Below are 24892 nucleotides of genomic sequence, written 5' to 3'. Positions count from 1 at the left end.
AAAAAACTAGATTAACTATGGTTTTATTTTGTAAAATGTCAAAACACGTTATTGTCCAGTATCGTGAACATTGAAATGACCAGTTTGATTGATCGATTTAAGATGGCTGCCGTGCTCCAGAGTTGATCTAATATTGTATAAAATATGCTTACATTATTACATTTTTTCACATTTCTTGAAACAATCTGGACCAACAAATGGACCTATAGTGGCAATAGTTTGTGAACGCTTAAAAGAAAAACCCTCAACACGCTCACGTTGACGCTGCTGTCAAATCCGCCGTCAGAAAACCCACATTTACCACGCCACAACCGATAACACACCGTCCCACGCCAATGACACTTTCCACATCCTTTACATAATACCCCTCCGACTCTCAGCAGCGCTTAATAAATCAGGTTTCCCGTCGGCATCCTGCACAGACTCTCCGTCTCCGATACGTGAAGACAAATGTGCCTTTCAGATCCCCTTAACTTCAACGCCCAAATGAATGTGTAGCCTCTTTGTGGAACTCCTCCCTCTCTTCCTCTCTCCCTCTGTCAAGCCAAGGCTGTTGGTTTTAAACACAAAATTTAATAAAACCAGCCCATTAATTACCGTAGCGTTCCACCCCTTGATTAATTAGCGATCGCTGCTAGCTTAAATGCCTTATAATGTGGCTTATTTATCACCTAGCGCTCCCTGTTAGCGACTGATGAATGGTGTCTTTTGAAAGAAGGATGCAGCCCACAGCCATTGGTTGCAGCCTCCTGTTATTTACCTTTGACCTTCCTATGCCCCTCCCCCTTTCCCTTATCACTTTACCCATTGCTTGCTCCGTAACTGTTAATGTATATATTACTCTCCCTAAATGCAACTTACTTAACGCATGCATTAACCCAACTTGTGATAGCGGAACTAAAATCCAATCAGACAAACCATGTCCGATATTTTTGATTTCTTAACCCTTGTTTTTTTTTCCTTGACGTACATCCAGATTGCACGCCCTGTCATGTGTTTTAATACTAACAAGAGAAATCTGTTACTAATAATAAGAGCATTTTATTATTAGTTAACTGGAGGTGGTGACACTTTGCCTACAAACTGTCCCCCGACCTGTCCTGCCTCAGTGTGTGCTCTCTGGTTGTTCATCTTTGAAACTGTGGAAAATTCAAATGCCTTTCTTTCTTTCTTTCTTTCTTTCTTTCTCGCTTGCCAATCTATTTCTTTTTCTTGTCTAATTTTTTGTACATATATGTCCCAGCGCATATATGTTTATATCTGTTTTATACTTTCTGAAAATGTTCCAATTTTAAAGGATCTGTATAGAAATGTTTAATGAATTTTTGTCCCGTATGACACTTTTGCTTCCTTTTTTCTCAGTGAAAGCCGTTTACCTTTTCCGAATATGTCCCCCCCCCCCCCCCCCCCCATTGGGCAGCCGTAGAGAATTTGCACGCATTCGAAAGTCGATCTGAATCTCGATGATTTCACTGAGAAAAAAAGCGAGGCCGCCTCCAAAAGTAGACCCTATTTTTCCGAACTGTTTCTACGCTAATCTTGAACTCTTCACCGTAGCTACGTGCAAATTTGAATTACTGACTCTATACTTTGGTGCATGGCAAAAGAAGTTGCAGCTTAGGGTTTGTAAAACTGTCATTGTTGAGAGTGCTGTTCTCTTTTGTAGATGGGCATGTTTATGCTCATTGTTTGTATATTCCCATCCCTTCCTTACAGCCAAAAGCTCAAATGCCGTCCGACCGCTCCGTGCCGCCTTTACATGGACATGGCAACTGATGTACACTGTCACCCCCATCTATGTCATTACCCTCCTAGTCTGTTCATAGGCCCCACCCCCTTTCAGTCACACCCTCTCCCTCAACCCAACTCCCCTTTACTAGAAACACTGTACAGCCATACCGCTTTGGAAATTTAAAAAAAAAAAAAAAAGACGTCATCGAGACACTCAACGGAGAGACTTATCTATCAAAGTATATAACATTTTTATATAAAGAAAAGATATATCCCCAGAACAGAATGGTGAAGATTTTCTCATGTCATGATGTGTGGATGTATGTGTCGTTGCCTCCCATCCTGTCTGAAAATACAGAGCTATAATATACTACTTAATCAGAAGTTGTAAAAAAGAAAAAAAAAAAGTTTAAAAAAAGGAAAATTCTTGTCCAAAAGCATTCTTACACAACTTTCTTTTGTAAATTTTTGTTTTCTTCCTGCCAAAATCATGCGGGCAATTTGTTGATGTAAGTTGACAAAACTGACTGGTATGCTTTTCTTCCTTTTTGACAACGTTTTCGTAGGCTTTTATCATTTCCCAAGCTCAAATTTCTTTTTCGTTTGTTATACTAATCCCTGTTTCTGGATAGCTCTATCTGTGGCTTTACTTTGTGAATGTTTTTTTTACAATGTTTGCTCTAACTCTAAACTCTTATTGCGATGCCTTACTTATTTCTGCCTTGGTTTGACTTTTAATTTCACTTTAATTTCAAGTTTTGTTTGTTTTTCCTTAATGTTCCGAAAGGTTTGCATCTCTTTTATAGTGCCCCGTTTGTGCCTTTGCAATGTTCTAACAAAGCCGCCTTGGCAAGAGGATAAGCAGCTTCAAGATATATCTGAATGTTTCCCACGCTTTACGCCTCTAAACGGGCCCATCTTTAAGAAGTGCATGCTCAAAAAAGTGTTTTTACACCTTTTACAGCTCGAATGTGGACCAAACAGCTGCTCTGAGGCAAACATTCACGTGTACTTGAACTGCTGTGCGACTTTGTGCCATCGTGGTCCCTTCAGGGGTCAAAAGGCAAGAGGCCAGGACAAATAGGGGAGCCCACTTAGGACAATGTTAGACAGTCAAGGTCGAAGCAGGTATATAACACGGAAAGGAAGGATTTCAATTGTGCAAAAAATACAGAATGCACGAGGTAAACCAGTGTCATGGATATTTCTGCGTTAAACTATATTATCTACATAAATTATAATGATTTAAATTCAAAATATGAATCTTTTATACATAAATTGGACCTAGATTTTTTACACATTTCTGATTACAAAACTATGAATAAGGGTTAATTAATTAATCTACCATTGGGGTAAGAAATTTACTTATATTTTCAAGTCCAGCGTTTAGATTAAATTGGGGGAAAACTAAGCAATATCTTAGAAAACGTGCCAAAACAAGTCAAATAACTAAAAACTAAATAAGTAAAGTCTGCACTAGTCAAATATGTTCAATTTAAGGTTTATATTTTGATGTAAACCCATGTTCTTACAATAAACAAGGTCAATCAAGTAATCAAAATGAGTCAAATCCACTCAAATTAAGATTAAACTTGAATTATGTATTTTGTATGTTGAAAATGTGAATAGATGTCATTAAAGCTAAATTATATTGGTACTAAAAAAGGTCCGTAAACGTAGCAATGACCTGTTCTCCCGCCTCAGTGTGACTTTCAAACTTTTAAACAGGCTCGTATAAACGATGGCGCGCTCGCTCTAGACACTCTGGTTCTCAGAGTTTGGCCCGGCTGCAGGTGAGAGCGTTTGTTTGGTCGTGCGGGTCAGCCGGGTTAAACACTGCTTCACTGAACACTATCTTTTCACTTAACTCGCTGTCGGGCCCGGCGGCTCGCATATGAATGGCAAACAAATCCCTGTCCCGCTTTCTGAATTCACAGAGCTTACTCTTGGATAAATTAAACAAAACTGAACGTGCCGTTAAGGTGGAAAAATATGCAGCGGGATCAGGCAAATTTACAAGAAAGCACAGACAACAGACTGATAGTGGATAGGTTTACGCAGCAAAAAGTCATATCTATGAGTTAAAATACTTGAAATAAGAACATGTTTTCTTGCTTTGAGCAAATTCGACATGTGTAGGTAAATGATCGAGCAGTAGAAGAAGATATTTATTCTTGGATGGCAAGAATTTGGAAGACATAAGATTTAAAACAGTTAATTTACTTTGTCAAAGTGGAACTAGATGTTGTTCTTTTATTTCAAATACAAAAAGTCTTGTTCCATTGGTAAATAATTTTACTTGTCAAGTCAAATCTGCTCAAATCAAGACAAAATCTTAATTTAAGCAATGTTAACTCACCTAGATACTTTTTGGAGTGTGACAGTTTAGATGGCTCTCCCTTGTGCGTTCCTCAAAGCCTTTTGATGCAATGTTTACTTTATTTATGGCTGTTGTTTTCTTTAAGTTGGGTCTTGTTTGGTTCTGAGTTTCATTGTTTTTGCACTGGTCTAGTCCTTTCAGTTTCTTCTTATTGTTTCTCTTCAGTTCCTCTGTTCCTCTGTTGGGTTTTGCTTTTTTTACGTTCTTTGGATTCTGACTCTGTGTGACTTGTGTCTTGCTCTGTCCACTCGCTCGCTGCTTTCTTACACTTCTCTTTCTCTGTTTGGTTTCCAGGAGGGGAGCTAGTGATCCCCGTGCTAGTTGAGGAGCCCATAGACATCCCTTCTGTATTCACCCGTTCTCCCTTCATCCCCCTCCCCCCGACCCTCCGCCCCGTCCTCACCATGGCCACTGAGGCGGGGGTACCTTGCTTGTCGGACCGAGGCGGCGATGATTGTGATGATGGTGATGGTGATATTGATGGTGATGATGGCATGGTGATTTCGGGGTTTGGCTCTGGCGAGGCGTTCGACTCTAGCCTGCCCCCGACTGACGATGAAGATTTTTACACCACCTTCTCCCTGGTAACAGATAAGATCTTGACCACGTCGGCCTATGAAGGCGGCTACAAAGCTATCGCGCCCAAGTGGGAGTCCAAGGACTTAAGGCCTAGCAAAGCCTCTGAGGCAGGTAGGACTACACCCTCCTCTCCTGTCCTCAACCCCCGCGGCACTCCGGCGGTCCCCTCAGACACGCCCCCTAAGCTGCCGGCGGGGAAAATGAACAATCGCGAGGTCAAACCGCCGCAGCCGGACATTGTTCTGCTTCCCCTGCCCACGGCCTTCGATGCAGATGGCACTAAACCGCGGGGGCCCTTCATCACGTCGCCCATGCTGCGCACGGTACCGGTGGCCCTGCCCACTGTGCCTGGGATCGTCCGGCGCGTTCCTGCCGGGGCCTCTGAGGTGATCCGGGAGTCCAGCAGTACCACAGGCATGGTGGTGGGCATCGTTTCGGCCGCCGCCCTCTGCATCCTTATCTTACTCTACGCCATGTACAAGTACAGGAACAGGGACGAGGGTTCCTACCAGGTGGACGAGACACGCAACTACATCAGCAACTCGGCGCAGACCAATGGTGCTGTGGTGAAGGAGAAAGCACCCAGCGGTAGCGCCAAAGCAAGCGGCGGTAGCAAGAGACCGAAAGACAAGGACAAGGAATATTATGTATAGAAAATGTAGTCATTTACAACACACAAAAGCTGGAGATATATAAACTTTTTAGACAGTACCATATTGGCAGCTGTGATTAAAAAAGCAAGATCTCCTGAACTGAACTAATGTTTCCAAAAGAACTCCTGGAAGCACACTATTGTAACCATTACGGACAATTAACGCAGTGCAAATTTAGCGGGACTCAAAAAAAAACTTTTTTAAGGAGTCCCCTCCGGAGACATTTAGTAGTGTGAATAAAACATCACTGTTGACATCGACGCAAACCCTCACCGTGACTGTGCGAGGCGTGTGACCCTCGTACTTCTGTCCATTGTTAACCCTGTAAAATACGATCAGTGTCATTGGGCCATTTTGAGCTTGCATGTGAGGTGTATGTGACGTGGTGCTGGCATCTGTGTAAGTGAGGGACCTCAAGAAACAATGATTGTACGGGGAAAGGCCGGACGTCATGAAGAGCCTGCAAACGATTTGATTTAATGTAGCTAACACAGATGAAAATGGAGGTTGTGTATTTAAACCAGTCTGTTTTTGTTTTTTTACGTTGAGTTTTTTTTTCTAAGATAATGGTGGGTTGCCAAGACGACCCTTGGTTAGACTGCTCCCTGATGTTTCCTGATGTGTGATTCTAGTTCACATGTCGGCAGGTATTTTGAGCTGTTGGGCTTTCCGTACATACGCGTTTAGACAACCGTAAACCCATCATTGCATTTAATTAGACAAATTACGCCCAAAAAATCTTGATTTTGTTCGTTTTTTGTATAATTGGCTACGACTTTCTGCATCAAGACAATGATAAAACTAAGATGTCCACTAGTTAAAACGCTAACTGTTGTTTAGCGCCATCTAGTAATCTTTCAGTCTTATGAGATCATTCCTAATAGTTAAGATGAGTAAAGCGTGATACATTCGTTACAAATACCTGTCGAACATGTGGACTTCGAGCATATGGCATCCAAAAATGCGAAAAGTTTGTGAGTGTGAGAGATCCTGTTTAAGTGCATTGGCTTTTTTTTACATTTTATTCAGAGGAAAAAAACATGATCAGTTTTACCTTTCGAAAAATACGTTTCAATTGTTTGGCTGTAGATTCTTTAGTTCGACCGCGACAAAACCGCTAACATGTTTACATCTTTATTACTTCATAGCCGTTGTACTTTGCCAGTCAATATTTGTTCAGAAAACACAGATTTCCTTTACTGCCGCTCCGCTCTTGTGTTAGATTTGATTTCACCGCTGTAGCAACATCTCAGAAGATCATATCTCTTCATTTGCAGCAAACGCCTGAAGACAAACACATAGTACATTTGTTTATGAGGGGTGCAAATGCTGTCTAGATTTCACAGAAATATTTGAAGAAAATCTGACATTTCAAAGCGGAAACACCTCCTTCGTATGTTGTATTAGGGACTTCTTTACAAATTAATTTCATGTTCTTTATTTTTTTAATGGAAATTTAAAAAAAATAATTATGACAAGTGAATAAAGAAAGATTATGGTGGATTTGGAGACGTGTTGCTGGCACCTTAATGACTTCAAATATGTGTTCACACGTTGTTTTGATTTTTACAGAAAACTGTGACGTCAACATTTTGTCTTTTTCGTTTCTTTTCTTTTTTTGCATAGTTATTTACTGTATTTCTGTTCAGTCTTATTTCACATTTTTACATCCTCTTCTGACAGTATGTTGTTTTTGTATGTATTATTTTATCAATGTAAGTCCTATAGTCATTATAGTCACGTTATATTTCATTTTTTGTGTTATTATTATTGTCTGATGCTCCTTTGACTCCGAGCAATTCCCAAAAATAAAACTGTTGTTCCCAAAATTACTCTGTGAGTGTCACATGCAGCTTTGTAGGACAAGAACGATAACTCAGGATAGTCACTAAATGTTCTCATCTTCTCCATGCTGATTTTTTTTAAACGCACACATTTCTATTCAATCTCAACGGTGTCATTTACCTTTAAATGGTTATGCAAATTCAAACACTGCTGCAACAAGAGAAAGGTAGTTATTTGCGGGTCCGAATAGCATTCACAAGTCTTTCCTTTTTGACTTGAATGAGTTTTGGCGCGAGCATATGGTCAGGTTATGAGCTGCTCGACACCGGTCGCGCCTGCTCTCGCCATTTCCCTTTTAACGCCGTTCATATTTCGTGCAAATGGGCCTTCAAGGAACTGGTCATTAGCTCGCAATAGCCCATCGATGTAGCGCACGTGTGAGTTTGTCCGACGCACACAACGACCACGGCGACCACGACTGGATTAACTGGTTGGTTCGGCCGCGGGGAACGGAAAGACTGGGCCAGCGGGAAACCAGCTGCAGGTAATGATGCCTCTGTGTCCAGGCTGATGGTTTCTATTTTAAAACGACATTGTGTGTTTTTGCAAAGGTCAACGTAATGACAGGAAAATAAAGTACAAAACAAATTCTATTAATGTCAAGGAATTTGTACTTACGTGTTTAAGTGTCTGTTTATCCTCTTATTTGGCTGCAACACATAATGTAACATTTGTCCTTTATTTATTCCGCTGCAATTATTTTCTACTTCCATTTAATTAACGCAAGACTTACTGTGGTCAACTCAAAATAGTTGTTTATTAAAGAGATAATACTTGTAATGCTATGAAGTATATGGATGTCAATGTATGATTCGTAGGAAACTACTTCTACAGGTTTTAAAGGTTACTTCAAATAAAATACAATAAAACGTGACGACATAAGGGTAATAAAGAGGGTAATAAAGATTCTAGTTTGTTTATTTTTATTATTTTTTATATAGCATACTCTTGATATAAGTACACCCTGACAGTGATTATTTTATTGTCAATCACTGTTTTCACACACAAGTATCAGCGGGACACCAGCTGCAGGTAGGAAAGGCTTCTGTATTATCATTTAGGTTCAAGTGGTTTATTTCAAAGCAATGACACCGAAACTACGAATTATCATGTCACGGAATTGTCTGTATTTCTTTTAACGAGACGGTCTGCTTTAACTGAACACATTTGATCATAATTATTGTGTTATCACCCACTTTACTCAGCGTACACGTTGAGAATGAATGTTTACTGTGGTCCTCATATTTTCTACTGCAGAGATAATGTCAATAATAGTAACAATATAAAGACTACACTATAAAAATGATGTATTTTATATTTTCACAGAAACATAATTACCACCTAAACAAACCTACAATATGATTTTGAAATGCGCCGTCTATGGCAGGGACAGAATATAGAGCGTTCAAACCATCGTACTATTTAACACGCATTGACAAATAAAGTAATATCTCTCTCTAAAACAGACGGGAAGCTGTTTACTCATGTATCTGTCTCTTTCGGTTCCATCTATTTGGTATTCACCAGCCATTTGTTTACACAGTTGTTGGCTGATTGATTGAATTTTGTGTGCGTAACAACTCTTTTTCCTTTTAGTCAAATTAGCACAAGTCTTATATCAATCCCGCGGATGTGGACGGGATAATTCATATCTTAATTGACAGAAAAAATAATTTACATTTGCTAATGGCTTTGCTAAAATGTGCTCCGCTTTTGACGGCAGAAGCTCTGAATGTGCAGCGTTCACAGGGTTCAGGCGTTTTAGCACCGACCACTGACCTGAACAAACAAATGAACTGATGAATCTGCTTCATAAGGACAATTTACAACAACATACAAAGGACTTTAACACGAGCATTACATTGGACCTGTGACAGTAGGTGATCTGTTTGATATACTTAATTTGAAGCTAACGCATTTCGATTTACATATGGAACAGTACTTTGTTGTATGTTTTTATATTTTTATTAAAGGGACAATGCATTTTTTGGCAATTAATTGGAAACAGAAATATCTAAGGCCCTATAATGGTAAAAAAGGCCCCTATTATGCTGCTGTATTTATCATTATGTCAGTATTCTTTGTTCCAAATGTAATTACTGTGGCACTGTATGTGACTCCAGCACCACTCACAGAAATGGCTTGATTTATAATTTTTCCGGGGCTAAGTTGAAACTAATTATGCCAAACTCCTAATGATTCGAGGTATATATGGAACTTAATAGTCAGAAAAGTGTAGAAAATAATCTGGTCTTTATGGTGTACATTTTGAAAAACAACATGCTATATTAAAATTGTTTTGACTCCTCCCATCCCTATGTCCGGTTTGAAAAAGGTTTAAGTAAACATGGGAAGTCTCAGAAAAGCAGCGGAGAGGAAAAGACATGACCAGAACTGACTGAGCCCACTGACCGTAAACACCACATCAGGAAAAACACACAGCTATTGACCTGACCAAGGAGAAGTGACCTCAAGAGAACGGATGATTTCAGAGGGATTTTACAGGAATAAACCCCTGTAATGAATAAATAGAAAAACATAAGTTGAATGCCATACTGTGGAACATTCTAGGCAAAGCAATAACATGAACCCCATAGACAATCGTGGATGCCAAACTTCTCTCTGGCCATTGCTCAAACTTGATCACTTGGTCGATGCTGGAGATTTGTCAAATGAAATGTTCCATCACAAATGATGATTTGTAAAACAATAAGACATTTTGTTTTACATATATGTGTCCGCCTTAATAATAATAATAAAGAATTTAGCGATCACTAAATCTTACCAGAAGCACAACATCAAATGTCATCAGATGTTGCTTAGCCTTCAGCTCAAATACCAGATTTACGCTAATTATTATCTGAAATAAAACGGCAAAAGCTGGTTGGCTCATGACAGTTTTACAGAGAACTGCACATGTCTGAGATTTAAGGTCTGGAAAACTAGAAGGTATAGACATGTTCCCAGATTGTAAAGACAATTACTTTGATATGTTGAAGCATATGTTGGAGAAAGAGGACTTTTATAGGTTTTTATAAATAAGGAGATATTATAACCAATAAATTAAAAAAGTAATGATCATTATAAATTCTCAGACTGAAATTTTTATCAAGGCTTATAAATCGCAACTTTCAAACAAAAATATTGAAATTATATACATGCATTAATAATCTACATTCTACAAAGTCAAAAATGGGAAAGAGGAGGACCTTTTTTTTGACGGATGAAGAATGGGAAAGTGTTTGTACATCTCAGTGGAGAATCACAAAATCACAGAGAGAGTTTTGTTGGAAAAATATCTCACATTTCTTCATAACATCATATCAAAGTGCTCATTATTCACAACAAGGAAACACTGACTGTTGGAGCAGCTGTGGTTGCCAGGAGACCACTGAGTCCTGTAACTCAGAAATATTGGAGACCAATAAAGCGCTGCAGACTGTCTTTTATACCATCATCCCTCTTGCGTGCAGAACTAAGTTTTTTGGGATCAAAACTCCAGCCATGGACACAACACCTTTGGAACATTTTTCTAGCTGCAGGAAACAAAATTATCACTAAGATACGGATGACAAATGTATTAGACTTTGAACCAAAGTCTAACACATTTTTCTGTATGTCAGACTGCATGACAAGGATTTTTTTTTTATTTTTTTTATCATTATCACTCTTTGTATAAATACATAAAAGAAGACAACAAAATAGACCAAAAGGCAGAGCCATCAAATTTAAACACAGTATTAAAGGCCAGAGAATAAAAGTAGGTCTTAAGACAGGACTTCAAACACTCCTCTGTGGGAGCTGTTCGGACGTGGCGGGGCCAGAGGGGCCCCACTGTGGCCGACCACAGAGAAGGCCCTCTCCCCAGTAGTGTGTGGTCACTTTTATGGATGGGAAGGCAGACTCAGGGTGTTCATCAATATTTAGTAGATAACATTTGCACGCAAAAGTGAAAAAACATTTTCCTTCCCGCGTGAAGGGCAAACGCCTTTCCTACTGAGCTACTCCTGTACCTGTAAATATTGATGACTGGAATAAATAAGCTCACTTCACCATCCAATTCATTACACTAATTAGTGCTGTATGCAGGGCCGGCCCAAGCCTTCAGGGGGCCCTAAGCGAAAACATTTTTGGGGGCCCCTCACCACGTCATCAGAATCAGTTTTATTGCCATTGTCAGTAAACAATTCACATATGGGAACTTTCTTCAACGCAAACAAAGTTCACCAAAACTCCAGGGCATCTGTTTGCCAGTTAGTTTATTCTCAACACCTCACAAGCTCAAATATTGATAACTTGAATCCCACAATGCAACTTGGTATTCCGCTGACATCACCTCTACTCCCTGTACAAATAACACACGTCTCAGATATGTTTTTGGGCGTATTTGTGGGCGTTAAGGGTCGACAGCCACATTAGCACATTAGTTTAAACTAATGAACAGGGGGGGTCTGGGGGCCCTCCCCCAGAAATTTTCAGACCTTTTTTGGGTCTTCTGGTGCATTTTAATGTGGTCCAGCCGGCTAAAGTAAGAGTAAAATGTTGAGGTTGTAATGCTATAAAATGATGATGTGATGAAACTGTGCCAGGAGAAAATGATTAAAGCCAGTTATTAATACATTAGTGTACTTAATTACTCAATACAATATTGGCTATGAAAAATAATTATGGTCAAATTGATTCATTTTAACTGAAAATGTAAAAGTAATAGTTATCCTTACTAATTTATCTTTTACAGCTCCCAACTGTTCCTTCTTGCCAAAGTGACAAAACAAGTTATATTAAATTAAACAAATGGCATAAGCATTGCTTGATTAACAATTAACACTGATAAAACAGTGCAAACATATTATTCCCAGAGAATGACCAGAACTAGAAGTGAAGGTCCAAACCTAGCTATAGTGAAGAGACTGCATTTCTGCAGCTTTGCCACTTTTGTATAAAAATATATAGTATTATTCTATAACAGACGCAATCATAATATGTCTGGTTATTTTTCACTATCAATTTATTATAATTTATAACAAATAGTCTAATGATGCTTTTTAAATAAATTGAAATGTTTTATTGCTCTATTAAAAGTTAATTACAATATAAATGTTTGTTCTGATCAGAACATCACACACTGGACTCCTGCATGAAACAATGCTGCGATGTGATTGGCTGATGGACCTTACGTGCATAAACCTTTACGTTCCTCTCATTGCACTTTAAGAAGTCAAAGTAAAACAGACATCACGAGTCACGATTGATCTCACACATGGTGATGTGAGAGAGAGGGACGCAAATTCAAACCGCTCATCTCTAACTGAGGCTGCACAGGGGCCCGGGACAGGGGCCCGGGACAGGGGCCGCACACTGTTCACTCCAAAGTTTCACGTCAGAGGTTCTGGACAAGACAACGCTCGTCCGGACCGGATCTCCGCCTCTTGGTGACCGGGGCATAGAGGCCCCTCACCGGCCTCACCTGCAGCTAACACTCCCGGGCTGGTGTAAATGTGAAGCTTATTATCTTTCATTCAGACATATTATTTTGCGCGGGGCAGAGCTCTCGTCGCCTCCAGCCTGAGCGAACTAATGTGACAGAATCGTGTTGTTTCAAACAGCAGCATTAACCGTCTCTTTGTAAGAGAAGTTCAATACCTGGAGAGTGTTGTTGAGTTTGCAGTTTCTTTACATCGTCAAGAAGTTTCTTCTTTCGTTTTTCGGCATCGGGGGGATATATTCCTCTGGACATGAGGACCACGTTGTGTTGTGTTTATGTTTTGCTCTCGTTCTCCTCGCGCACAATGAAGTTGCCCAATCAGCGCAGGTTTGGTGTCTTGGTTGCCAGATTGTCATTACAAATAAATGCGGTTTGTGCGTTATATGTTACCGCTGCCGCGCCAGCAGCGCTACTACACTAGTGGCGCACGCTGCGCTTGCGCTTCTCATAAGACGGGTTGCCAGATTGGGGGCCCTATTAACGCCTCGGGGCCCTACGCGGCTGCTTAGTTCGCTTATAGGCTGGGCCGGCCCTGGCTGTATGTTACTAAATGACTAACTAATGTCTATTCATTATAAACATGAACAGAGCCTTGGCTACAAACACAGACTTGTCTCTAAAAGATAAGTTTGTCAGTTTGTTGAAACTTGGCGCTGCTGTTGCTTCTCCTCTGAACATGCTCAGTTAAGGCAAAACCATGGGATCCATGGGTTTGAGGCTGTGTGGTCCTCAGAGCATGTGCAGACCTAAAAAAGAAGCTGCTATCTGCTCTGGTTCTAAAAACTCATATTAGAGAGCAGAGCAGAACGGACCTCTGAATGAAAAGGGGAATAAGAAGAACCAAGCTTCCTGTGCAGTACTACTCCGCGGCCTGTTGGGGCCACTAAAAGACACAGTGACTTCAGCCAAGCATCAGCAGCAGAAGTGAGGGGAAAACAAGGTTATTTGGATATATTTCAGAACAATTTAAATATAGTTGTGACACGCTGTAATTTTAGATTGTATTGGTCAATCACTGCTTGCCTTGTTTGCCCTGACCGCACTCCACTGCCTTTCCCCCTGGTTTTAAGTCTCGCTTTGCTGACCCTGCCAGACCCATCAGAGCGCGTGCAGGAGTGTAAATATATGTGAGTGTTTGTAGGAGTTCTGAGATGTAATGTAGGGCCAGTCCATTGTACAAAGTGTTGTACAAAGGCAATATATAATACAATAAAACATACAAGATATGTAAAGAACAAGGTAAAATAATGCTATAAAATGCTCTTCTCATCTCGTGTTAAAAGCCTGTGTAAACTAAAAGGTTTTCAACAAAGATTTAAAAAATATTCAGAGACTGGGCTGTTATAATGACCTGAGGAAGTCTATTCTGGAGTGTGGGACCTACTACTGCAAACGCATGGTCCCCTCTGGTTTTTAACCGTGACCTCTGAACATCCAAGGTCATCAGATTTGCTGATCTCAATGCTCTAGTAGGAACATGGACAGGCAAAAGCTCTGAAAGATAAGGAGGAGCCCGCCTTACATTTGAAAACCATCAACAAATCTTAAAATCAATCCTGAACCAGAGCGAAGACGCCTGCAATAGGAGAAATGTGACCATATTTTCTGGTGCCTGTGAGCAAACGAGTTACAGTAGTCTCAGCGGCAGGTTGTAAAAGCAAGAACAACACGTTCCAGGTCAGAGCAGAGGGGAGATATGTTTTCTCCGGACTGAGCAAGCGCAGCTGATAAAAGGCAGATCTAACAACTCGGCTGATTTGCAGGTCAAACTTAAAAGAACCGTCAAAAACAACATCCACATTTCTGGCAGATCGGAGGCAAAAAGGAACTCAGCGGCCCAGGACAATCTTAGTATTGAGTCAGGGGGATAGTTGTGCCCTCTCTCCTCAGCTCCTAATTAACTGCCAAGATATGAATGCGCTAATCTGACTCTAAATCTGCAGTTCTTCCGACAAAAGCTTTTACAGACCGTCAACGCTGCATGATAAACAGCTCAGCCACCCACAGACAGACGCACATATACAGTGCCCCCTACAGACAAGCACTGGCAGCACAGCTCAGCAGCATTCACACCCAGACACATGGATTAAAGAGGAAATCCATGCAGCAGTGATGTAATGTTCTAGTTAGTGATTTGGCTTTTAGTGACAACAGGAAAGCAGCTCAAAAATGGCATTAAGGGGACGTATTATTGTGTGAAATCCTCCCTGGTGATCCCTGGTCATGAGCTTGGTCATGAGTTGTATGATTTCTTCAAGGTGTGTGTGTGTGATCCATTCTAGCGTGTTTGAGAATGTTCCTGCATTTGAGGCTCAGTGCTCGGAAATATGCTGTTTTCACCGCCCATAGACATTTGTAGAACCACATTAACCGCAGTTACGTCAAATCAAACGCTCCTTCACATACAAATGAAAGGTGACGAGTTATCTGGACTTCTTACCAATAAAATGTAAAAGACGGTGAAGAAAGAAAGACAAGAGAGCTCAATTTGAACTCAGTTAGCCTTGAGTTTTACAAGCTGATTATTATAAAGGAATAAAACAGCGAAAGGTTTTCACACTGAACAATGACTTCTAACAAGTCTTTGACCTCACCTTCATGTGGTAGACGGTGGGTCAGTTGGTTACCATGGTGAAAATGGCACTATGAAGAGCTTTGTTCTATTATTAAGGCTGGCAAGAAAAGGGCTTTTACATTGGACTGTTGAATTCTCTTTTGTAGCTTTCTTTTCAGCTCTTAACTACTATACTACCATACTACTATACTACCATACTACTATACTACCATACTACCATACTACCATACTACCATACTACCATACTACCATACTACTATACTACCATACTACTATACTACCATACTACCATACTACCATACTACCATACTACTATACTACCATACTACCATACTACTATACTACTATACTACCATACTACTATACTACCATACTACTATACTACCATACTACTATACTACCATACTACCATACTACCATACTACCATACTACCATACTACCATACTACTATACTACTATACTACCATACTACTATACTACCATACTACTATACTACTATACTACCATACTACTATACTACCATACTACCATACTACCATACTACCATACTACCATACTACTATACTACTATACTACCATACTACTATACTACCATACTACCATACTACCATACTACTATACTACTATACTACCATACTACTATACTACTATACTACTATACTACCATACTACCATACTACCATACTACTATACTACCATACTACCATACTACTATACTACCATACTACTATACTACCATACTACCATACTACCATACTACCATACTACCATACTACTATACTACTATACTACTATACTACCATACTACTATACTACCATACTACCATACTACTATACTACCATACTACTATACTACCATACTACCATACTACCATACTACTATACTACTATACTACCATACTACTATACTACTATACTACCATACTACTATACTACTATACTACCATACTACTATACTACCATACTACTATACTACCATACTACCATACTACTATACTACTATACTACTATTATATATAACTATATAATTTCACAACGTACACACAACCACTACTACACTGAGTGAAGAGTGGTTAAACGAGACTCTAAATATATTAATATAAATATATGAATTATATTTCACAGCCCCTGAACAAAAGCTTGTGTTTCCTCTGCACACTTGAGAGTATGAGGCTGATTGGGAGACTCCACTGAAAAAAGCCGCTCACTTGTTGAGAATTAGCAGCGGGATTGGGCCCCGCCCCGAGCCCAGAGAAGAGCGGTCCGACCCAATGAGTTTGTAATGTAAGCCAAATAGGTTTGTTGTAATGGGAATCATTGATGGCTGCCCAGGCTCTCAGCGCCATGGTCCAGAGCGTTGTTTTGAGACTCAGAGTTACTAATGGACCAAAAACCAGACAAACTTAACTTTGGAGAATTACATTTACATGTATGTAGACAATAAACAGAGGTAAAGTAGCCAAAATGTGCACTCAACTAAGAATAATGTTACTTCAATATGATATTACTCAACAAGTAAAAGTAAAAGGTGAAGTGACCCAAATAATTACTCCAGGAAAAGTAACATTTTGGATGTAAAATGTATTTCAAATTTGATTTATGATTAATTCTATGATTAATGTTATTTAAAATAATGCACAAACCCTGGAATTTCCAAAGAACACCAAAAATATTCAGACTCATTTTATTATTGTCAACATAAAGCATTTGTCACTTTCAAATGCTTTATTATAGCTTTTTACTGCTACTTCAAACATAATATGAATTGAGTAGAAGTAAAAGTATGATGCCAGAAAACTACTCTAAAAAGAACTCTACTCTTAAAAGTTACTCAAATAAATATAACTGAGCTCTAAATTATTACTATAAAACGAGTTATTCTTCAGTTCAGCACCATGGACAGCGACATTAAGCCTTAAAGTGGCAGATAAAGAGAATCAAAGTGACTGATATAAAACTTTTGATTTACATTATTTAAAAATGAAGTGATCTGGGAATATTTTGAATAAAAACAGCGGCGTGTAAAAATGTAAAAGTGTAAGGCAACTTTGAGTGTCATGAAAAGCGCCATTCTGTGTGCTGCCCGAGTGGTTAAAACACAGCACACGTATTTCAGGCCGCAGCGTCGTGAGTTTGAATCTCGACTCAATTTACTGCATGTCCTCCCTTCTCTCTCATCCCTCATTTCACATTTTACTTTCCTTTCAATAAAGCCTACGGGCAACGAAATCTAAAACAAAACAAGAAAAGCTAATATAAACTATATTTTGGTGGGTCTAAAAGTTGACATCCAAATAGTTTAGAGTCTAGATCACAAATTCACTTGCTAGTGTTATATCATCTCCAACTAATGCTCCTGAAAGTTCACACTTTGTTGTGATTGGCTAATCCACCTGTCACAAAGTAACAAACCAGGATTCAGATCAGGATTTGTTCTACTGATATGACCCTCAGTGTTTTTGCTGTGGACTGACGTTTCATATTAGAGGTGAGAACACAGTCTCACTAACGACATGATCAGAAGTGTCAGAGTTTCACTAAATTCTGACACTCTTGCAGTTTATGAGATGAGTGTAAAATATACATAATGTGTGAGGATTTATAAAGAGTCATTTGTTAAAGGTGCATCCAGTTTTTTCACCAACGGGTCAAAGGCAGCGCAGAGGAGAGAAGAGTCAAGAGTAAAAGTACAACTAAAGACTTCTGGTTGGACGAGATTGACATGAAGCTTTTGCATTTTTTACTATAATTTTTATTTTATAATTACAATTTATATTTGTCTATTAAAGGATACAACACACACGTGCGTTTGTTTATTAGCGCAACGGATCGCATCGCATCGCTCGTCTCCCGTAGATTTCTGTCCACTTCTGCGTCAGCTCGAACTGTCTTTCTCCGTCTTCATTTTGCCCCGTACACTGAGGGAACTATATTATGATAGATCCATGCGCTTAGGCACGCGGAAACGTGGGGACGAGCCTGATGCGGCTGCAGGTGAGCGGTAGGTGCGTTTTATGATTGATACGTGGCAGGACTAATGATTTATCCACGCCACGAGGAAATATGATAAAAAATTTGCTGAAAAAAATCGGCCATACCACCCTTAATATTCCTTTCAGAAATGTTTTACTATTTGTTATTGAAATGTTTATACTGTCACTTTACTCATTCCATCATTTTGCTCCACAATTTAGATTTAAATAAGTTCAGCATAAAATCTTAAAAAGGAGAATGGTGATATATTTAAAGAGTTTTTTGAGAGTTGGAGGCACACAATTGCAGTGGAAATACAAAATAAAACAAAAGCACACAGGACAATAGAATCCCATGATCCTGGACGGCACTTCAGGGTCTGTTTGCTCTCGCTTCGCCGACTCAGAACACCCTCGTTTCCCCGCTCCACCTTCGTTAGACACTCGAGCTGTGTTCTCGTGCATATTTGAATTACAAGTCCCACATTCTGACTCCCAAATACCACTCTCCCTCTTTATTTTGACAAGCAGGAGACAGATGTGCGCTTAGCCGCTCATGCATGTGCAAATGCAGATTATCAACTCCTCTGACATGCTTTCTGCTTGCTCAAATAAACTGCGGCCGATGGGGAGGTTCAATTTATTAGCTTCCCTCAGCCCCGACAAAATGTAGAAAAACAGGACTAATGATGGGGCAGGATGCAAATGGAGAAGGAGTCTGTTGGGAACGCACTTAAGAAATGTAATATATAGTGGTACAGTTAAGTAGCTTTAATGTGTGGAAGTGCGTGTTGTCAGAAGGAAACAAATGTGATTTATTGGATTGTTTGTGATGAATAGAGGAAAAGGGAAGCGATCAGCAGTTGTAATCGCTCATCATTATAATTTTGTGTTTTCAGGCAGTCAAGATTTGCACGTTATTTTAGAGAGAAACGAGCGTCAATCAAGCCTGGGGGAAAAGTGCCACAAAACGTGTGACAAAAGCACCACAAAAGTGAGCCAGAAAAAAAGTAGAACATGGTGTATTGCTCCTGAACGAGTGATTCTGAGACGCAGACACAGGATTTTAATTGCATTACTATTTGACATTAAAAATAGCTTTAAAACAATAAACAGCCTGTATTTCCTGTGTTGATTAATGCAAAACGGAACTCTCTATAAAGAAGTCGATTTTGCAACTGTGAAATAAACTCCAATTTGGTTACTCCTCTCCACAGCTCAAAAGGCTTGGTCCCTCCTCGTGACATCATCTGGTGGCAATCAAGTGTACTATTTTCAAAGTCCATACATTATTAGATTTATCAAATGGCTAAAGTTCTTATAGATAGTGCAGCCAAATGTGTTGTACCATAAGTTCTTTTTTTTTAATCATTATTATGTATCATTATTTATAATTTAATGTAAAATTAAAACAAAAATTAATAGTTTTAAATATAGTTTTATCAGATTTTTTGTCAAAAACTGAAACCATTTGCAATTTTAATGGTGAGTAAAATAATTATCTCTGCAAAAAACAAACTAAATAAATGAAACCTGTATCTAGGAGCTCTACACACATGTGCTGAAACACATGGGATTGTGTGTTTAGCCGTTCATATTTCATCCTTCCCTCACGTTAATGCTCCTGGATGTGTTTGAAAGGTGAAATTTGAACAGAATTAAAATAAAGAAACTCCCGACTCTTATAAAGCACAGGATAATGTCCCAACGCTCGACCTGATTGTATTGTAAACCCGTTTGTTGAGCTTTCCGTCTGGACCACAGCGTCAAACTTTCTTTAGCCTTAAGATGAAATGGATTGGATGAAGCTTAGAGAAGCCGTGTGGTGTTTTCTGTCCTAAGCCCTGCTCAGCTTTGCTCTCTCTGGACACACTTTGTGAGACAATGGCACCTTATGTTGGTGTAAACTCTTCTCATAAATACTATAGGCTTGTGAGGTAGCAGGTAACTTTCCACCACATGTGCAGCAAATGAATAATACAAATGTCTTTGAGTGTGTAGAAAAGCACTGTTATTGTCATTACAGAATATGTTTACATGAAAAAGATCAACTACAACATAAACAGAAGATGGTTTGATGCGCTTGTTTAAATAAAGTGGTAATAAAATGTATATAAAGTGGAAAACCTTCCCATCAAACTGAGATTTTAAACGTTAGTATCTGGACTATTAAACTAACCCAGACACGGCATGAGAATCCTTTTTGGTGCAACTTTACTTCACTAAATTCTGTAGTACTTTCTGGAGATGGAACAGAAGTAGAAGTAAATGTAGTTGTGCTTTTAGTTTTCTGTCCCATTTTTAAGTAACAGAATCTCTTTTATACTTCTTCAACCCTGGAAAGCTTAATAGTACGGCTTTAAACTTGCCTATCTCCATAGAGACAAGCAAGTAACACCACCAGGCCAATCCACACATCAGATCTGTGGAGGGGCGAGCCTGCTCACAGTAAAAATGCAGGATTTCGACCCCCATGAACAAATGTCAGAAGCAGCAGGCGGACGACCCTCAGAAGAGTTTAAGTTCACATTTAAATATCACAACATACTTTTCCATCCTTAAATATACTTTGAAAGATTGCGACGCGCCCCGAGCCTTGTCCGTCTTGTACCTCCGGTTCAACAATACAACACCTGCAGATGAAGTACAAGCAGGAGAAGTGTTTACACAGCAGCTCCGTGTTCAGGGCTTTGAAGTGGAGCGGTAAATTAGCAGAGGGCTCGTCTCTGCGCCTCGCTCCGCTCGCTCTCTCGTGGCTCTTCGTGGAGAATGAAGGATTTGGGAAAACCGCTGCAGCAGGAGATTCACGAGTCTCAGAGAGAACACACAGGGACAACAGGGTTTATTAAATAAGACATTTAGCCTCGCCGGATTTATTTCCATCTGCCGTGGCGCTTAAAAAATAGACATCTCTTACAGTGCAGTTCCTTTTTTAAAATATATATACTGCATAATATTAAAACACAGTTACAGCTAAAATGGAGGCGGCACATAAATGCATTGTGGAGAAAAGAAAATGCGGATCGTGCAAAAAGTTGGGCCCTGTAGAACAAAGATATTAAAAGTCTGAGGTGAACTCTGGGTTTCTGCCAATTATGAAACTGTACGTGTCAATAATGTGCGGGATTTTGAAGTGAAATGTTGATTTAAAAACTTTATGGAGGTTGTGGTTATTGAGACAAAATGTCGTCTCACACGTTTCCATTTTTAAAGTTTGAGACCAGCGTTTTGTGTTTGAACGTTCTGAAGACGACAAAAACAGCCGAGATTAAAACTGCACTTTACAATTAGATGATTTTTTTGGACTATAAAGTTAAGACTTAATTTTGCGTCTACAATTGATAGTTTTTTTTAGTTCTTACAATTCTCACGATACAGTGTGACTTGAAGAATCAAGATAAACAAAAAAGTATTTTTTCATACTTTTGGCCGGGGTACAACTTATACTTATATTTATACTTATCACATATAAGTCGCTCCAGAGTATAAGTAATAAAGTATATGTTATTTGTTATTTTCACACTTGCAACCTCATTTCATACTCCAGTGCGACTTTTATGTTTTTTTCTTCTCTATTATGCATTTTTTGGCTGATGCGACTTATAGTCCGGAAGATACGGTAATCTTGACCTCCCTGTTTTGGAGACTAAAGTTTGGCATTACACAGCAGGTGGGGACGTGAAGGTCATATGGTTTATCGATAATCGTGATTATTCAGGTCAAAATACAATTGTGAGAACCAAAAAAATAATACATTTGACAGCTTTAGAAGCAAAATTAAGTATTTTTAGTTCAATCTATCGTCAAAAAACAGACCTGTGAATAGCTTTTGTACCCGTCTGTTTTCGTCAAATTTTATCTTTTATCTTGTCTTTTGGAAAGTTACATTTTGTAAAGCCGGTCACAAACTTGAAGAATAGTAATATGTTAGAAAATGAGTGTGAAAGAAATTTAAAGATGTCACTGAAGACGTCAATAATCGTGAATAATCGTTAAATTGTAATGTTTTTTCTCAAAATAATCGTAACACTAAATATTGATATCATGACAGTCCTGACAACTAACAGTCTGTAATAAAGGGCCCAAGTCAGACATTATTGTTGCACAAAAAACATTTGGCATTCTGGGATTACAAAGTAAAGTTAGAAACATTGCATTTTTCACATAGAAACGGGTTCTTTTAAATGAGTTAGTAACACTTTAACAGTAGTGTGCACTTTCTACAGCGTCAAAACTCCTCCGTAAACTTTGGTAAACTCTGAATCGTTCCCCTCCTCCGAGTGCGCGGAGTGTCGTTTAGTTGTGGTCCTGAAGGGGGCAGAGTCGGGCTCACGAGGAGAAGGGAGCGCCGCGCCTTTGTTCGGAGTCGTCATGAAGCGGACTCAATGGGTGAAGGTCCCGTTCATTGTGGAGCTCCCGAGGTCGAGGGCGCTCAGGCGTTTGATGGAAGCTGCGAAAAGAGACCAGAACGAGACGATCTAAACATGTTTCTGTGAGACAGTGAGACGATTCGTGACGGGGAAGTAAATATAACCGTTATTTCAGAAGTCGACGAGTCAGCGATTATTTCTATTGTGCAGTGAAACTTTTGAAATACATCAACCAAATTAAGGGTGAAATGTGGTGACGGGAGGCTTCTAGAAAGAGAGGATTTACTCATCAGTGATATAAATAAGAAGTTATATTTGGACATTTTGATTTAGTAATACAGCTGTCTCTGTTTAAAACCTATTAAAAAATAAGTTTTATGAGTCTTTAAAGTTCAGACAATGATTATGATGATCAAAATGAATCATTGTGCCCAATAATGCTAATATATAAAGGCTCAAAATGACATCCATAACTGAAATGTAGGGCTGCGCAACAGTCACATTTGAATCAAATCATGATTGAATTGTTTTAATAGTGGTCATTTGGCAGTAAAAGGATATGGTTTGGAGGAATTTAGCCTTTAGAGAAACAAAAGGGCTATTTTGTGTGTGTTTTAAATGGAACTCGAGTGGAAAAAAAGACATAAGACAAGATCGATTGTGGTAGTTAAGATGGATTAGTCAGCGATTATTTCTATTGTGCATTGAGACTTTTTAGGTACATTTTAAACCAAATAAAGACAACTATGGTGACTGAAGGCTTCTAGATAGAGAATATTTATGAATAAACCGCATTATTTATGTAAATCAGAGGTCGCTTATCATTTTTTAAATATTTTCATTTACTAATGCTTTGTTGTATACAGTATTTGGCACATGTTTTATAATCTGTACAGTCCAGACTATTATTATAACTATTATGATTATTTTTTTAACAACTACTCATGATTAGTCAATTAATCGTTACAGCCCTGACACAAAAAGCCCAATTTATCTTACTGAAAATAAATCAAATGGAGTTGAATATTGTGATAAATAATATGAGCAAATAAATCATGACCATCTATCTTCCCATGTCGTCCCGCCCTACGGAAGCCCACGATTGTTTTGACAGTTTCCATTTTTTTTGGCATCTGTAAAAAAACACAAAGTCCAGTTGGGCATTTAATCGCCGCTCGGTGCGTAAAAAGTCCACCCGCGGCATCTGTCAGAGTTAGCGCCTAAAAAGATGAACGCTTTGGCAATAAAAGTGAGGGCGAATGATCCAGCAGATGAGGAGAGCCGTGGCGCAGCATTAGCAGGTTAAACGCAGCGTCAGAAGAGGCTCTGACGCCGTGCCAGGAGTCTGGAACTGGCTTAGGCAAAACGAGTGCTTTTGGCCCGGAGCCGCTGGCGGGGAGGCTCAGACGCACTCGCGGGGAAAAGTCGAGCTGAAATTAGCCACCGAAACTGGAAGTGTGTCCCCGCGACGACAGACGGGAGGGTTCCATGCTGCCAGACTCGCACATTTGAGAGCCATTTCCTGTCGTTTGTGTGACTGGATAAAGGATTTTCCATTCGTAGCACTAATATCATGGAACTAGAGGTTTATTGTGTGGTGTTGAGTAACAGCTGCTGGGTTTGGGCTTCACACGACGACACGACATCGTACGTCGTCAGTGATGTCATCATTTCAGCCTCGATCACTATCGCTGTAACCGCATTTTGGGAATTTAGTTCTGCCTCGGGGCTTTGCACAATGGTCTGGCTCATTGATTTTCCCTTAAGCGCGGCGATAATGTAAAGATAAAGTCACGGTTTCCGCGCGTTTGTTTGGACCTGTGATGTCATTAAGGGCGACGTTGACAAAAATGCAGAGTTTTTGTAACGTTAATTCAACAGAAAAGAGCTCAAATGTGTCGTTAAATGTGTTAGTTGAGGTTTAAATATCAGACAAAGAGTGCAAGTGTATGTTTAAGCAACTCTTTCTGCAACATTTTCTCTATTACAAACGATAAAATCACAATTTTGGATAGGTTTTAAACAACATTCACGATATGATCAATATTTCGACAATCTGCCCAACACTCGACGTCATAATTAAATCCGTAATAAACAGATGTTGTAATGTTTCAGACGACATCGGGACCATGTGATCTGGGGCTGGTAAAATGTGGTCACCGATTATTCAAATGATCAGTTTTGTAATTGTCCTTTTGTATATTTCTGTGAATACCATGTAATCAATAGGAAAAACAGTCACATATCTGCCAGTATTACCTCATGGCAGATTCTGAAAACAACCATTAAAGTGCATTTTGT

General features: G+C 39.3%; 2 protein-coding genes across 13 annotated transcripts in view; one reads left to right on the top strand and one right to left on the bottom strand.

The window, feature by feature from the left end:
- Positions 1-6846, top strand: part of nrxn3b (neurexin 3b) — a 449304-nt gene extending 442458 nt beyond the window's left edge. For 8 of the 12 annotated variants that reach the window (XM_072444613.1, XM_072444588.1, XM_072444579.1 and 5 more), the window contains one exon: positions 4406-6846. In XM_072444613.1, coding sequence (XP_072300714.1) covers positions 4406-5343 — 938 coding nt within the window. In that variant the 3' untranslated portion in view covers positions 5344-6846. Of the gene's footprint in view, positions 1-1716; positions 2236-4405 lie in introns of those variants that run through there. The other 4 variants (XM_072444649.1, XM_072444640.1, XM_072444622.1 and 1 more) reach the window with 2 other exon arrangements.
- Positions 6847-22332: 15486 nt separating this feature from the next.
- Positions 22333-24892, bottom strand: part of LOC140359686 (centrosomal protein of 128 kDa-like) — a 67899-nt gene continuing 65339 nt past the window's right edge. Inside the window, exon 25 of the mRNA XM_072444773.1 lies at positions 22333-22671. Within this exon, the coding sequence (XP_072300874.1) occupies positions 22604-22671 (68 nt within the window). The 3' untranslated portion in view covers positions 22333-22603. The remainder of the gene's footprint in view (positions 22672-24892) is intronic.

This window comes from Eucyclogobius newberryi, unplaced genomic scaffold (genome assembly GCF_026437365.1).
Source record: "Eucyclogobius newberryi isolate DKJ021-1_F unplaced genomic scaffold, fEucNew1.0.hap1 SCAF_1, whole genome shotgun sequence".
NCBI classification, from domain to species: domain Eukaryota; kingdom Metazoa; phylum Chordata; class Actinopteri; order Gobiiformes; family Gobiidae; genus Eucyclogobius; species Eucyclogobius newberryi.
This window is presented reverse-complemented; position numbering and strand designations above follow the sequence as displayed.